This window comes from Colobus angolensis, unplaced genomic scaffold (genome assembly GCF_000951035.1).
Source record: "Colobus angolensis palliatus isolate OR3802 unplaced genomic scaffold, Cang.pa_1.0 Scaffold76, whole genome shotgun sequence".
NCBI classification, from domain to species: Eukaryota; Metazoa; Chordata; class Mammalia; order Primates; family Cercopithecidae; genus Colobus; species Colobus angolensis.
In genome coordinates, this window is record NW_012121376.1 from 2,862,781 (window position 1) to 2,877,498 (window position 14,718).

The 14,718-nt window shown below is 47.6% G+C and overlaps 2 protein-coding genes across 2 annotated transcripts in view; one reads left to right on the forward strand and one right to left on the reverse strand.

Moving 5' to 3' along the window:
* Positions 1-8,539, forward strand: part of ZCCHC14 (zinc finger, CCHC domain containing 14) — a 95,585-nt gene extending 87,046 nt beyond the window's left edge. Inside the window, exons 10-13 of the mRNA XM_011928027.1 lie at positions 225-352; positions 1,305-1,445; positions 1,523-2,983; positions 4,460-8,539. Coding sequence (XP_011783417.1) covers positions 225-352; positions 1,305-1,445; positions 1,523-2,983; positions 4,460-4,515 — 1,786 coding nt within the window. The 3' untranslated portion in view covers positions 4,516-8,539. The remainder of the gene's footprint in view (positions 1-224; positions 353-1,304; positions 1,446-1,522; positions 2,984-4,459) is intronic.
* Positions 8,540-10,261: 1,722 nt separating this feature from the next.
* The window catches only part of MAP1LC3B (microtubule-associated protein 1 light chain 3 beta), a 12,006-nt gene continuing 7,549 nt past the window's right edge, over positions 10,262-14,718 (reverse strand). Inside the window, exons 3-4 of the mRNA XM_011928028.1 lie at positions 12,737-12,843; positions 10,262-12,107 (exon numbers count right to left, since the gene is read on the reverse strand). Coding sequence (XP_011783418.1) covers positions 11,933-12,107; positions 12,737-12,843 — 282 coding nt within the window. The 3' untranslated portion in view covers positions 10,262-11,932. The remainder of the gene's footprint in view (positions 12,108-12,736; positions 12,844-14,718) is intronic.

Genomic DNA, 14,718 nt, shown 5'->3' on the forward strand with positions numbered 1-14,718 from the left:
CTGCGCCCAGCCTAGTCATGCTTTTAAAGTTCTACAAATGTGTCTTAGGTTTGACAGGAAAGGACCTTTACAGTAAATTTGACCGATCAGAATGATTTGCCTTCCTTGCCTTGATGATCTGGAGGGCATTGCCCTGTGCTGTGGAGTAGGCCCGTCTCGAAGCTGCGTGTGAAGCAGCACCGGGAGGCAGTGCTCACTCGTTCCCGTGCTTGATTATTTCACAGGGAGAAGTCAGAGAGACGGTGTCTGAACCCCTCGGCGCCGTCGCTGGTCACCAGCAGTGGTGTGGCTCGAGTGCCCCCCACCAGCCACGTCGGGCCCGTGCAGTCGGGGCGGGGCAGCCACGCAGCAGGTGAACAGGGGTGTGCTGGGCAGATGGGTTACTCACACACAGGGAGGGCCTTGTGTTCTTTGTGATCATTAAACTTCAAATCACACCTATTTGATTTTTACATTTGTAAATCTTTATACTCATTTTCCATTATTTTAACTATTATAGTCTCTGCCATAAGAAAATCGAAGGGACAGTTGGCTTAGGAGCTAGAGGGCAGTCACCTCTCTGAAGTTGCTTGGGCAAAAGGATCAGGTCCAGAAACTGCCGCAGTGAGAGCGAGTGTGTAGGGGTGAGCAGAAATGAGATGGGAGTAGCCTGCCTCCCTCCCCAGGACTGGTGCCCAGAGGCCACATTTAAGTCAGTGCCTTTTATGTTGACCCATCTCGGTGACATGGTTCTCCATGGACCTTCCTGCTCTGGGGGACCTGCAATCTCCGCAATTTGGTTTTCATCCTCCCCTCTGAGAAAGGGTGGGACACCTGGCGCGCTTGCTCTGTTGTCTCACGAGAGGAGCCAGGTTTTCTTCACAATAGAAATAGCAGGGGGACCAGTGGCTTGGGAGAGGAAAAAAAAAAAAAAAAACCAAAAAAAAAACCTGCCAGGATGGATTTTAAGTGGTGATTTGACTGAAAAGATCTCCGTGACTCGGCCGGCCTCATGAGAGGGGGCGTGGCATAGTGTTGTGATGGTTCCTGGTGGTGCGCGGGGGGTTCCCTTCACAGGGCTTTGTTCTGGGGTTGATGGTGGGGTCAGGTAGGGCCCTGGCTGAGGGGGTGTTGAGTGGCACTGCCATTTGAATCTCTGCTGCATCCGTCATCGTGCGGCCTGGGCCGGCATGTTCTTTTTCTGACTCTAAGAGCCCTGCGTGCCCCTGGAAGGAGCACCCGCCGACAGGGTGATGCAGGGCACGGGGCGGGGCTGAGCTGCAGGGGCACTGGCTGATGGCCGCTCCTCTGGCCCTTTTCTGCAGAGCTGCGGGTGGAAGTGGAGCAGCCTCATCACCAGCTGCCCCGGGAAGGCAGCTCCTCCGAGTACTCCAGCTCCTCCTCCAGCCCCATGGGGGTGCAGGCCCGGGAAGAGAGCTCCGACAGCGCCGAAGAGAATGACAGACGTAAGGGCACGTGCGCGCCGCTGGCTCCACCTGGCCCGGCTGTGGAATGGCACTGACCACTCTGTTTCCCTCTCTAGGTGTGGAGATTCACTTGGAGAGCTCCGACAAGGAGAAGCCGGTGATGCTCCTGAATCACTTCACTTCCAGTTCCGCCAGACCCACGGCCCAGGTTCTCCCTGTGCAGAATGAGGCCAGCTCCAATCCATCAGGCCACCACCCCCTGCCCCCACAGATGCTGAGCACAGCCTCACACATGGCACCCATCCGCATGCTGAATTCCGTGCACAAGCCGGAAAGAGGCAGCGCGGACATGAAGCTCCTCTCGTCTTCTGTGCACTCACTTTTGTCTCTAGAAGAAAGGAATAAAGGATCTGGACCAAGAAGCAGCATGAAAGTGGACAAGAGCTTTGGCAGCGCCATGATGGACGTGCTGCCCGCGTCTGCACCCCACCAGCCCGTGCAGGTCCTCTCTGGACTTTCGGAGAGCAGCTCCATGTCACCCACGGTCTCCTTTGGTCCCCGGGCCAAAGTCGTGCATGCATCCACACTGGACAGGGTGCTGAAGACAGCACAGCAACCAGCCCTGGTGGTGGAGACCAGCACGGCCGCCACAGGGACGCCCAGCACAGTCCTCCACGCCGCCCGTCCGCCCATCAAACTGCTGCTGTCGTCATCTGTTCCTGCTGATTCTGCCATTTCTGGGCAAACCTCCTGTCCTAATAATGTGCAAATAAGTGTGCCCCCTGCAATAATAAACCCCCGGACTGCTCTGTATACAGCCAACACCAAAGTTGCCTTTTCTGCAATGAGCAGTATGCCAGTGGGCCCCCTGCAGGGTGGCTTCTGTGCAAACAGCAACACTGCCTCCCCCAGCAGCCACCCCTCCACGTCCTTTGCCAACATGGCCACATTGCCCAGCTGCCCAGCCCCCAGCTCCAGCCCGGCGCTGTCCTCTGTCCCTGAAAGCAGTTTCTATAGCAGCAGTGGTGGTGGCGGCTCCACAGGAAACATTCCTGCCTCGAATCCGAACCACCACCACCACCACCACCATCAGCAGCCCCCGGCACCCCCGCAGCCCGCCCCACCCCCGCCGGGCTGCATCGTGTGCACGTCCTGCGGCTGCAGCGGCAGTTGCGGCTCAAGTGGCCTGACTGTCAGCTACGCCAACTACTTCCAGCACCCGTTCTCCGGTCCGTCCGTGTTCACCTTCCCGTTCTTGCCCTTCAGTCCCATGTGCAGCAGCGGCTACGTCAGCGCCCAGCAGTACGGCGGTGGCTCCACCTTCCCTGTCGTACACGCCCCCTACAGCAGCAGCGGGACCCCAGACCCTGTCCTGAGCGGGCAGTCCACTTTTGCCGTGCCACCCATGCAGAACTTCATGGCGGGGACAGCAGGGGGGTACCAGACCCAAGGACTGGTGGGCAGTAGCAATGGTTCCAGTCACAAAAAGAGCGGGAACCTGTCTTGTTACAACTGCGGGGCCACTGGTCACCGTGCCCAGGACTGCAAACAGCCATCCATGGACTTCAACCGGCCAGGTAAGCGCGCGCCATGGCCGCGCCCACCAGGCTCCCGCAGGACCAATGCACACAAATGCTTGGTTTTTATGAAGAGTAAACTTATTTCTTCGTAAAGCAAATAATTTTTCGAATGCTCTTTGACAGCGCATGGAAAGCTTCATGATAGGCTGTGAGGCCCCCAGAAGGGCTGCTGTTGGGTCTGAAACGGTCATGATGATTTCAGACAGCCTCTTGTTCTAGAAGGTGCTTAGCCAGTGTGGACAGGGCCTCCCTGGGCTGCCATGTCTTGCTTCGAGCCCAGAGCGCGAGCGTGAGGGATTCAGTGCTGCCCCCTGGCTTACACTGGGGCTCAGGCTGTGGCGCCTCCTCAGTCTGGACCCTCTGGGGTGGGGCTCGCTGTCCCCTCTACCCCTCCCTGCCGGTGCGGCTGTGGGTGTGGGGGGCTGTCACCCCTCGGCCGTGCTGCATCTTCCGTTCCCTCCTGTTTTATCTCCACTATTTTTCTGTCTCCTTTAGTCAAATCCTAGTGGATGTCTGATGTAGTTATTATAATAGGTTTCTTCTTGCTGTCTGTTTTGGAAACTGGGGACTGGGAAAGTGGGTCCCAACTCTGACAACTCATGGTGCCACCTTGCCAAAGTCACTTGATGACTGCAGACTTCCAGTTGCTTCTGAGGGTTGCAGTAGATCTGTGATTCTCAGACCTGCCTGTACATCACAATCACCTGGAGAGTTTTGAGAAACACACCTGCTGACTCAGCAGGCCTGCAGGCGAGGTGGGTTGACGGGCGCTCTGCCACGTGGGCCTGGTGGGTCTGTGCCTCCCTTCATAAAGCCGGCTGTATCTCCAGAGGCACGGGGCACTCGCCAGCGTTCACCTGCTCTCAACTAGTGAAAGGACACATGTTAGAGCAGCCTGCCCGACGTGTGCAGAGCCTGACTCCCAGAGAAAGCTCCGAAACAAAAAGATTGGTGGTCGGGCGCGGTGGCTCACGCCTGTAATCCCAGCACTTTGGGAGGCCGAGGTGGGTGGATCACGAGGTCAGGAGATCGAGACCATCCTGGCTAACATGGTGAAACCCCGTCTCTACTAAAAATACAAAAAATTAGCCAGGCGTGGTGGCGGGCGCCTGTAGTCCCAGCTACTCGGGAGGCTGAGGCAGGAGAATGGCGTGAACCCAGGAGGTGGAGCTTGCAGTGAGCCAAGATTGCGCCACTGCACCCCAGCCTGGGCGACAGAGCTAGACTCCGTCTCAAAAAAAAAAAAATTGGTAACTTTTCCTGAGTCATTTCACCCCAGTCTGATTTGATCAACTTGTAATATTAGCTCCCATTTTGCAGGGGCAGGAAGGGAGTGGAAACAGTGAGGATGGGTGCCCTAGATTTCCAGCACCAGAGTCTTGCCCAGTGGCTCTGGAAATGACTGGACAGATTGGTGGATGGTGGTGATTCTACAGTCATTCCAATTTGACCTCTTTTTTCCCCTCTCTCTAGGTACTTTTAGGTTGAAATACGCCCCTCCAGCAGAAAGTCTGGACTCCACAGATTGATATTTTTCTCTGGCAACAGAACATTATTAAGCCATGGAGACATAAGGAAAATTAAATACAAAACTGAGAAGTCTAGTTGCTGTTGAGCTTAATCTTTTTAATCCAAAGGTGCTTTACTTTTCCTAGACTGGATAGAAAAATCTAGCGTAGAAGTGCATCAAACTCGGTTTATTGCCAAAACCCTAGATTGGAGCTTGGTGTCAGAACTTGCCTAGTGGGCATCTCTGTGGCCGGTGAAGTCGGCCACCTACACGTTTGGTTGCAGTGCAGAGAAGAGCATTGCCATCCTTGGCCCTCCTAGGCTCGCACGTCAATTCCAGGGCAGCTACACGTGGTCTGAATCGCGAACTGAGCTTGGAGTTCTCCAGGTGGAGCTCCACCCGCCGGACGCTTGACACCCCTGGGCTGGGGAAAATGTCGACTTTGTTTTGTTCTGTTCCTAAAGTGATTAGCACTAATCTCTGGGATTTTTAAGGATTGCACTACAGAAGAATGTATCCTGATGTAAATCTCTGCGGTTCCGGGAGCCAAACTCCTCTGAGAACAGTCAGTGCAAGAGGCTCCAATAATCCATATTTAAAGAGTCAGCACCAGCAGGCTCCTCGACTTGGGACACAACAGAGATTTTAGTGTTTCCTTCCCTCCTCCAAGCAGTTGTAGCAGTTTCAGGTTTTTAATTTTTTCTGCAAATAAATCTAAACTACATTATTAAATAGAAATAGTTTACTCGCAACAACTTAATTTCTAAGGGTCCAAGTCCCAGAGAATCCATAGTCGTCAGAGCTTTGAGAGTATCTTTCTTCCCAGCCGGTCAGTGGCTTCGAGCCCCGTCTTCCACTACAAATCACCCCTCGAGGGGGCTCGGCGACAGCGCGGCTCTGTGAGTGGCTGTGAGGATGCTGCACGTCCTTAGCAGAGTTTGCAAGTTGCTTTATCTCCCACGGGCTCCCCAAGAACCTCCAACCCCGAGGCTTATCGCTAGCGGATTCGCATCTGAGACAGACATTTCAACAATGATACAGTCCTGTCATTTGTCAGCAAAAGATTGGGAATTTTCTCCTGTCAACTTCTTTTGTATTAGGCCGTGTATTGATAGTTAATTCCGTTAAAAATTACTTGGAAAACAGTGGGAAGTGGTAGGACTCTGGAAGAGGCCACGCACCCGAGAGAGACGAGATCTGTGCCGGTCTGGTTTTGGTCAGGTAGTAACAAAAGTCCTCACTGTACATCTCTAAATTTCAGCCCACGGAAATGAAAGCCTTTTGTCTGAAATTGACAGACTTAAATCTTCAAGGTTAAAGGGAATCTTCTGCTCAAACAATACTCATCTAAAACGCTAAAGTCGTCAGTGTTAAAATACTGAGTGGTAAAATCTTGCCAGGGATTTTGCAGTTGGATATTTATTTTTTAAAAAATTAAAATATTCAGACCATTCTTAAAATGGGACAATCAGCCTCAGGAAAAATTGATGTAAATCAAAAGAATACCCTAGAATGAGGCATTGTGATGTGAGGGTTCAATTTTAAGAGCAGTTCCTAACTTCATAGAAACTAAAGCAGAAAGTTGTTACGTTTTTTTATGACAGGCTTTTGGTAGAACGTGTTAGTTTTATTTTTGTTGAATTTTATTTCTATGCAATGCAGAATTAACAGACCTCCTCTCTCTCCTCATGGTACACAGTATTACAGTGTTGAAGTAATGGTGATGCTTATTACAACAGCTATTTAGGGGAATGTTACGTTGATCTTTTAAATTATAAACACTACAAAATGTCAAAATAGTGAGAACTGACACAACTTTGCCTTAAAGAGTGTAGACTGGACCTTCTCATACGGCGTTAAAGGAAGACTTAGCGTGTTCACTGATGTTTACGATTTTAATATTTCTGAAGGCCATTCCAGTGGCCTGGATATGTGCTGAAAGCCAAACTTTTAAATTTTTTGGTTTTTTAAACAAAGAAATATTTTAAATAAATCCTATTTCAACACTGAAATTGTTGAAAACCGTCTCATAACAAAAGGAAAAAAAACATTTAAATTTTTGTTTTAGTGGTCAGTATAGGGGAATGAAAGCCTCTGTTGTTACCCATGTAACTATTTTGATAAGAATTAGAGGTTAACCTTAAATCCAGCAAAACTTTAAAACAGAAACTTTTCAACTTGAAGCCTGCCATTCAGCGTTGAGGTAAACGAGTTCCAACATTGTCCCGGCTGTGTTCCCAGCAGCGGAGGTCTCTGCGGAGCTTCCAGGCGTCTTGAACGTGCATGGGCAGTGTGACATCTCCAGGGAGGCCGTCCGAAGTCGAGAGTCGTGAGCTGTAAATAGGAACTACACGGTGCAGAGAAGATGGACCCGCCCATCCGTGAGGGCCTCTCCATGAGGGAGCCGCAGGCTTGGACTGGAGAGAATTTGCCAGCAGTGAGCTCGGATGCGTCTCTCCGGAAGCCCCCGAGGGTGGCGTGCCTGAAGAGCGTCTTGCGTTCATCAGACTCCTCATCTGAAAACACAGAACATACCCTTTCAAGTACTTAGTCATTTTCCTGAAACTGTGGTCTGTTTCAGAATGCTGTGGCAACCAGGTAGGTGTGGCACTGGCCGTGTGCCATGTCTTGGCCCTTTGTAGTCTGTCAGATATTAAAGTTTCTAACCCGGTTTTTTTAATCTCCAAGAATGGGGAAAGTGGAATGTAGAGATGGAAGCAGAACGTGATGTTGGGACACAACAGCTATTTAATCCTTCGTTTTATTTTTTAAGCAAAACACTCAGTTTTCTACCTTATTTTCTAATGTTGATTTCATGGTAACATTGACCGTTGGAAGGTGTTTAACATAAAATCTCCTTGCTGAAGAGCACTGAGGAAATGGGAGCTAGCACTTGTGATAAAAATAAAGACAAGATATTTTCTTGAATGCATATATGTGACTGGGTATTTGAAAAACCAGCATCATGTGTCATCTCCAAAAGATTACAGGAGTCAGCTTGTTCATGTAGGGGTGTTAGTAGGTTCCGTGTTCTTCATTCAGCTCTTAGAATTCTAGGTCCTTTATTGCCCAAAGTCAGCACAGTTAGTTTCTACCACAGACTCTGGTGTTTGGGGCACAGTAGTGGGGGGGGTAGTGACTTTGCCTAAACGTCACCCGGCTGGAACGCCTTCCATCTGAACAGGGGCTGAGCGGGGCTTTAATGGGAACCGGGTTGCACCCTCCTTGCTCCCCGTCATTTTCTTGTCACTCTTCCTGCTTCCCAGCGTTTTGTCGTATGCCCTGCTCGCCATACGCCGTGATGACTGATGGTACCGCATGCCGAGGTCTTCAAGGTTGTGAGGAAAGCCGTCCCCCTGCTTGACTCGACTGCTGTCCCAGAGGAGAGTTCTGTGCGACCTGAGTGGGGGTGGCTGTCATTTCCAGCATGCAGGTGACTCCCAAAGAATGAGTCAGGTGGCATGAACGCCATGGGTTCTGAAGAGGCGAATTTGCTGAAAAGCCCCAAGGGTCTGAATGAAAGCATCTTTAATCAACACTCGCAATATTCTAGAAAACCATATACTGTGCTGGTTGAGGCCAAAGGTCAACATTGCTCCACTGTTCACCAAGGAAGGGGGCAGTGGCCATCAGCCGTGGCCTCACGTGCGTTGTAACAAGCCCTCATCACATGTATGAGTCTTACGTGCACAAAAAGATAAGGCTTTGGTACTGAAACTGGACACCTTGTGTACTCAAGATACCTTCACAGCTTCTATCGGACATATTTTCTTTTTAGGAATGAAGGAAAATTCTCCCATTTTTGAGCCATTCTTTTGTCAATTCTACAAAATTGCATGTAACTTTATAAATATTTTTAAAAGATATAGTTTTGTAAATATTTAATATTCCGCTAATTTGATTTTGAATTGTAAATGTCAAGTATTCTGTTTTTGGGGTTTTTATGTTTTATTATACTTTGTTAAAAAGGACAAATTGTACATTTTTAGAATGTTTTTATGAGTAAATTTAATGTACTGAAAATAAAAATTTTAAAAAAGGCTCTGTGTTGGATTTCACTAGGTCTTTGTCTCAGAATACGAAGCCACACACCTTTTCAGATCAGTCTGAATCTCCAAACTAGGGGTTCCATCCTTTCTACCCTCTCAGATTTACAAAAGGAATACCTGACTATAAATCCATTCATTCTCTATCAAGGTGCCAAGTTTTGTTGTTTTCTTTTGAGATGGAGTTTCACTCTTGTTGCCCAGGCTGAAATGTGATATGGCACGATCTCGGCTCACGCCAGCCTCCCGGGTTCAAGCGATTCTCCTGCCTCAGCCTCCCGAGTAGCTGGGATTACAGGCATCCGCCATCACTCCTGGCTAATTTTGTGTTTTTCAGTAGACTTGGGCTTCTCCATGTTGGTCAGGCTGGTCTTGAACTCTGGACCTCAGGTGATCCGCCCGCCTCAGCCTCCCAAAGTGCTGGTATTACCGGCGTGAGCCAGTGCACCTGGCCAAGTGTTTTTTTGAGATGGAGTCTCGCTCTGTTGCCCAGGCTGGAGTGCAGTGGCGTGATCTCCGCTCACTGCAAGCTCCACACCATTCTCCTGCCTCAGCCTCCCGAGTAGCTGGGTCTACAGGCACCCGCCATCACGCCCGGCTAATTTTTCCTATTTTTTTAGTAGAGACGGGGTTTCACCGTGTTAGTCAGGATTGTCTCGATCCCCTGACCTCGTGATCCGCCTGCCTCGGCCTCTCAAAGTGCTGGGATTACAGGTGTGAGCCACCGCGCCCGGCCTGTATTTTTTTTTTTTAAAGTGTCCCTGCTAATAACAAAGATGTAAATTCCTGATTTGGGGTTAAAGATGTTTCAACATGAGTTTCCATAAAAATGAAAGTTAGCATGAACGGATCTCAGATACCTTGGGAATGTGGCCCTACCCAGAAGTGACTTCCAGGGAGGGAGCAGGCCTGCTGCAGAGGGGGGGTGACACAATGACAAAAGCCACCAGCTGCTACACCAGCCTGTGACTGACTCGGCAACATACAGAATCACTCCCATGGCATCTAAGACCACACCCTTCTGGATTTGAGAGGTGGCAACATGCTGAGCATGTGCTCTGGTGACATCAGGGAAGTAAGTGGGGACACAGCACCCACGGGGAGCTCTGAAGACAGGACAAGGGACAAGCTGCTTCTGTTGAGCACCTGGCCTGGGAAAGCAGTTGTCTGATGTCACTTTTGTATTTTTCAACAGACTTTCAGGTGCCTACTTAAACTGGAACTGGGCTCAGAGTTCCCTAGATGATGAGGCTGGCCACTTTTTGTCTGGTCCGAGTGCTGAAATGTGTGTGTGTGCTGCATCTGTACACGGTGCCAGCAGCTCCCCATGTCCCCTGAGGGTACACTTTCTTAACCACGCACACACCCCTGATATTTGTGGTGGTTGGTTTACAGCAGTAGGTTGTTGGGTGTTTATTCCCACAAAACACGTGAGTCAATTCGCATCCATCCTCATAGCCCGTGACACGTTGAGTTCTCGAGGACTTCGCTTTATAAAGGCTAGACCTAGTGGCAGGGCCTTGGCCAAGGTGGGGAGGGTGCCCTTGACAAGGCAGAGGCCCTCAGAGGGTGGTGCTCCTCCATGTCAGTGCCCCCTCAGCACATGAGGACCAGCCTGGATGCCCCTCCTTGGGAATACAAGGACCTGCTTTGCTTTGGAAAGTGCACACAGTGTGGGATCCAAGTCTCAAAAACGGATCCCATTAAACTGAGCTTTGATGACAGTTTTTAATTGTGCCTTTATTCAACTTAGTTCATTAAAAATGTACTTGTTTTAAAGATCCTATAAATAAAGTGACCACTCACATGGGATATAGGTCACCCCTCAGCATGTTACTTTTTTTTTTTTTTTAAAAAAAGCAGTATTTCTTATAGGAATCTTCCTGGTCACACAGTAGTTACAATAATGTCAGATATGATGTATACAGTCTAAACGAGACAGGCCAGTTAAGAATTTACATAATGTAAAAATGCACATATTAAAAGTTAGCCAGGTGGACAGACGCATGCACTGGGGGGAGAGCAGGTGACAGGAACTCCTTTAACAATCAGTAGAGGGCCCAGATGCAAGGAACCTGGTTTTCCCCGTTACAGTAAACACCTTTCACTGATGTATACAGGTATTCCATACGCTAGATCTAAACACACAAGGGTACGTTGTGAGCTGCTACACATAGGGTCTAAAGTGGTATAATTATGATTTTCCTGTGATGCTCCCAAGAAAATTATACATAGCAAACCCCATGCAGGTAGTGGGAAGCACTGGTCTTTTATCACAGGTTGAACCTGAGGAGGTTTAACTCTTGACATTAGTATCTGTAAAGAGCGTATGGCTCTTTTTGCTATGTGTTCTCCACAACTGACATGCACTTAGTGTGGGAGAATTCTGATGGCTGGCTGACCTAACGGTGACAATTACTATTCAAAATGTGGCAACCTTTTCAGTAATACTGAGTTATACATTTAACATGAAAAAACGTGAATCATCCATAGCTTTAAGCCAGAAGGCAGAAGCGAGTGTGTCTGAATGTGAATGCTTTCGGTTACACCATTTTGTGGTTTCTACCGCTGTCTTCCAGAATGACACTGGTACTCTGCTGCTTTCCGTAACAACACAGGCACCAGTTTGAACTCAAAACCTGAAACAGAAGAAATGCCACTCTTTCTCCAGGGTCTTTTCAGAAACTAGATCAAAGTTATAAATTATTCAAGTTTCCTTTTGAGTGGTGCTTTATGTGTGTAACTATCTAGAGAACAAACCCGAAATGTCTGCCCCTGCAGGAGTGTGGACTTTGGGTTCTGTTAGGAGCTGGGGACCTTCAGCAGTTTACAGGCAGGGCCATTTTCTTACACACACCTCGTTTACCCTGTGTTTGTCCCAACTCTGATGGCAAATGCATTTTGCGGGGGTTACGCTTCACAACTCAGGCCTAAAGATCCTCTTAGGGAGATCTCTCTAGCTGAGTAGAAAACTTCTACCCGAAAAGGCGGCGGGTTCTGTGAACCTGAAGAGAAGACTCAGGGTCTCTCTAAAAGCCTTTAAATTACTCCTGGAATTGCAAGTTCCTATTAGTGAGAAAAGAGCATTAAAATAACTTGAAGGTGTATTTTATTGGCAACTTAGAATGCAAAGTATTTTATTTTTAAATTTTTAAAATCTGAAAACAAGCTAGCCTACATTAAATAATATAGTTTCCAAAGCTGAATGTGCTCACTTGGAGCTCGGTTTTCTGCTTGAAACACAAACACAGCTTCCTGACACTCCTAGGTGGGAACACTACTGTTGGATGATCTGTGATTAGATGAACTGATCCATCTCAGTTGGTAACATCCCTTTTTTTTCCTTGGTAAGGGTTTAAAAAATTCTAGAATAGATGCATTTTTCTAGTTTTACACTGACAATTTCATCCCGAATGTCTCCTGGGAGGCATAGACCATGTACAGGAATCCATCTTCATCCTTCTCACTCTCATACACCTCTGAGATGGGTGTGGAGACGCTGACCATGCTGTGGCCATTCACCAGCAGGAAGAAGGCTTGATTAGCATTGAGCTGTAAGCGCCTTCTATCGAAAGAAAACAACATGAAGAAATATTGACAACAATACCAGAAGGATGAAGCATGTGTTAAAATATCACCCACTCTTATCAATAAAATATGAAAATTTTCTAGATGCTCTTGAATCTAATACTTCTCATAAAGCACAGGACATTTCCTTTGATTATACTGACATGAGCTGTAATCACTGAAAGATTACACTTTAGGCTGACTTTAGTATGCGGTCTGAATAGCTGTTACAGTGTCTAATGTGAGAAAGCAGTTCAAATACAGTTTCCAAACTATTCTAAGATCTAAGCCTGTGCCATTTTTTGCCACTCAGTGAGTCTACGTTCTCTTTAGCTTTGCTGTACAAAACCTTAATAACTTGTAACATTGATTTTCAACAGGAAACATCTACATTAGATGTTATGATAAAAGAAACTGGATCTGAAGTCTAGCAAGTAAGAAATATAAAACCTCAAAAAAAGAAACATTTTATAGTTTTAAGTTGAAATGGTTTTAATCAGAACTGAATTCAGCTGAAAAAGATTTTTTTGAAGATTTTAACCAGAACTAAAGATTTATCTGTAAGTTTCAGAAAGAAGAAGAAGTTACTCAAAGGAAATTTATTATAAACCAAAAGTGGCTGCATACCTAATTATCTTGATGAGCTCACTCATGTTGACATGGTCAGGTACAAGGAACTTGGTTTTATCCAGGACAGGAAGCTGCTTCTCACCCTTGTAGCGTTCTATTATCACCTGGAAAGGAAGCCGGAAGTGATTTTAAAATAGTCATCAGGGCCAGGCGCGGTGGCTCACGCCTGTAATCCCAGCACTTTGGGAGGCCAAGGCGGGCAGATCATGAGGTCAGGAGATCATGACTATTCTGGCTAACGCGGTGAAACCCTGTCTCTACTAAAAATACAAAAAAAATTAGCCGGGCATGGTGGCGGGCGCCTATAATCCCAGCTACTCGAGAGGCTGAGGCAGGAGAAAGGCATGAACCCGGGAGGCAGAGCTTGCAGTGAGCCCGAGATCGTGCCACTGCACTCCAGCCTGGGAAACAGAGTGACGCTCCATCTCAGAAAAAAAAAAGTCATCAGGCTGGGCATGGTGGCACATGCCTGTAATCCCAGCACTTTGGGAGGGTGAGGCGAGCAGATCACCTGAGGTCAGGAGTTCGAGACCAGCCTGGTCATCATGGCAAAACCCCGTCTCTACTAAAAATACAAATATTATCCAGGTGTGGCGGCAGGTGCCTGTAATCCCAGCTACTTGGGATGCTGAGACATGAGAATCACTTGAACCCGGGAGGCGGAGGTTGCAGTGAGCTGAGATTGCGCCACTGCACTCCAGCCTAGGGCATAGAGCTAGACTGTCTCCAATAAACAAGTAAGTAAAATAGTCATCAACAATGAAAAACAGATAAAATGCCTCCTACATTTTAACTAGCACAAGCCAAAAGGGGCTTTGAAAAAGCACATTCATTAGTTTCCTCGTAGCTCTCCTGTGAAGAGTGATCATTTGCTAGCTTAGACATCTACCCCTCACAACATACGGTACATGAGAGACGATATGGCTGCCACCAGGTAAGAAGTGGAGGAAAATACTTTGCTATGTATCCTTTGTGTTTCAATTTTGGAACAATGAAAAATACATATCTAGTCAGAAAAAGACCTCAAGCCTTACCGAAGCAGAGAGGCTGGGAGCTAGCATCAAGCACAAAACACCTGAAACTCTCAATTCCAAAACTACCATATCCTGAGATATGGCTGAAGTTCTAATGAAAGTAAATGCATGTGTTTCGGGAGCCGCAGTGGCTCTGAATGGTGGTCCTGGCACATACGGAGGCGAGACTATGCGTTCGAGGCCGACCTGGGCAACATAAAAACCTCTCATCCGTTAAAATAAATAAATAGATAAATAAAGTAAATGCATGTGTTTTAATAAATGTATAAGTTCCTAATTATAGTAATATGCTCAATGTTTTTCCACACTAGAGACATGAAAAAATTATATTTGACAAGGTGAGTAGAGTCTATTATTAGATGGTTCTACAGACAAAGTTTTGTGCATAATGACCTGGTACTTTCATTTTGAGAAAATACTTATTTAAATGAGGTTAAAAATACAAGTATTTGAGGCTGGGTGCGGTAGCTCGTGCCTGTCATCTCAGCACTTTGAGAGGCTGAGGCGGGCGGATCACGAGGTCAGAAGATCGAGACCATCCTGGCTAACATGGTGAAACTCCGTCTCTACTAGAAAAATGCAAACAAAAAAAAAAACTAGCCGGGCGTGGTGGCGGGTGCCTGTAGTCCCAGCTACTTGGGAGGCTGAGGCAGGAGAATGGTGTGAACCCAGGAGGCGGAGCTTGCAGTGAGACGAGATTAGGCCACTGCACTCCAGTCTGGGTGACAGAGCGAGACTCCACCTTAAAAAAAAATTACATATATATATATATATGTATTTGAACTACACAGGGAACAAATATAGTTTCATATTATTAATTTAAATAAATCCATCAGGCCAGTGTGGTGACTCACACCTGTAATCCCAGCACTTTGGGAGGCCGAGGTGGGTGGATCATGAGGTCAAGAGATCAAGACCATCCTGGCCAACATGGTGAAACGCCAT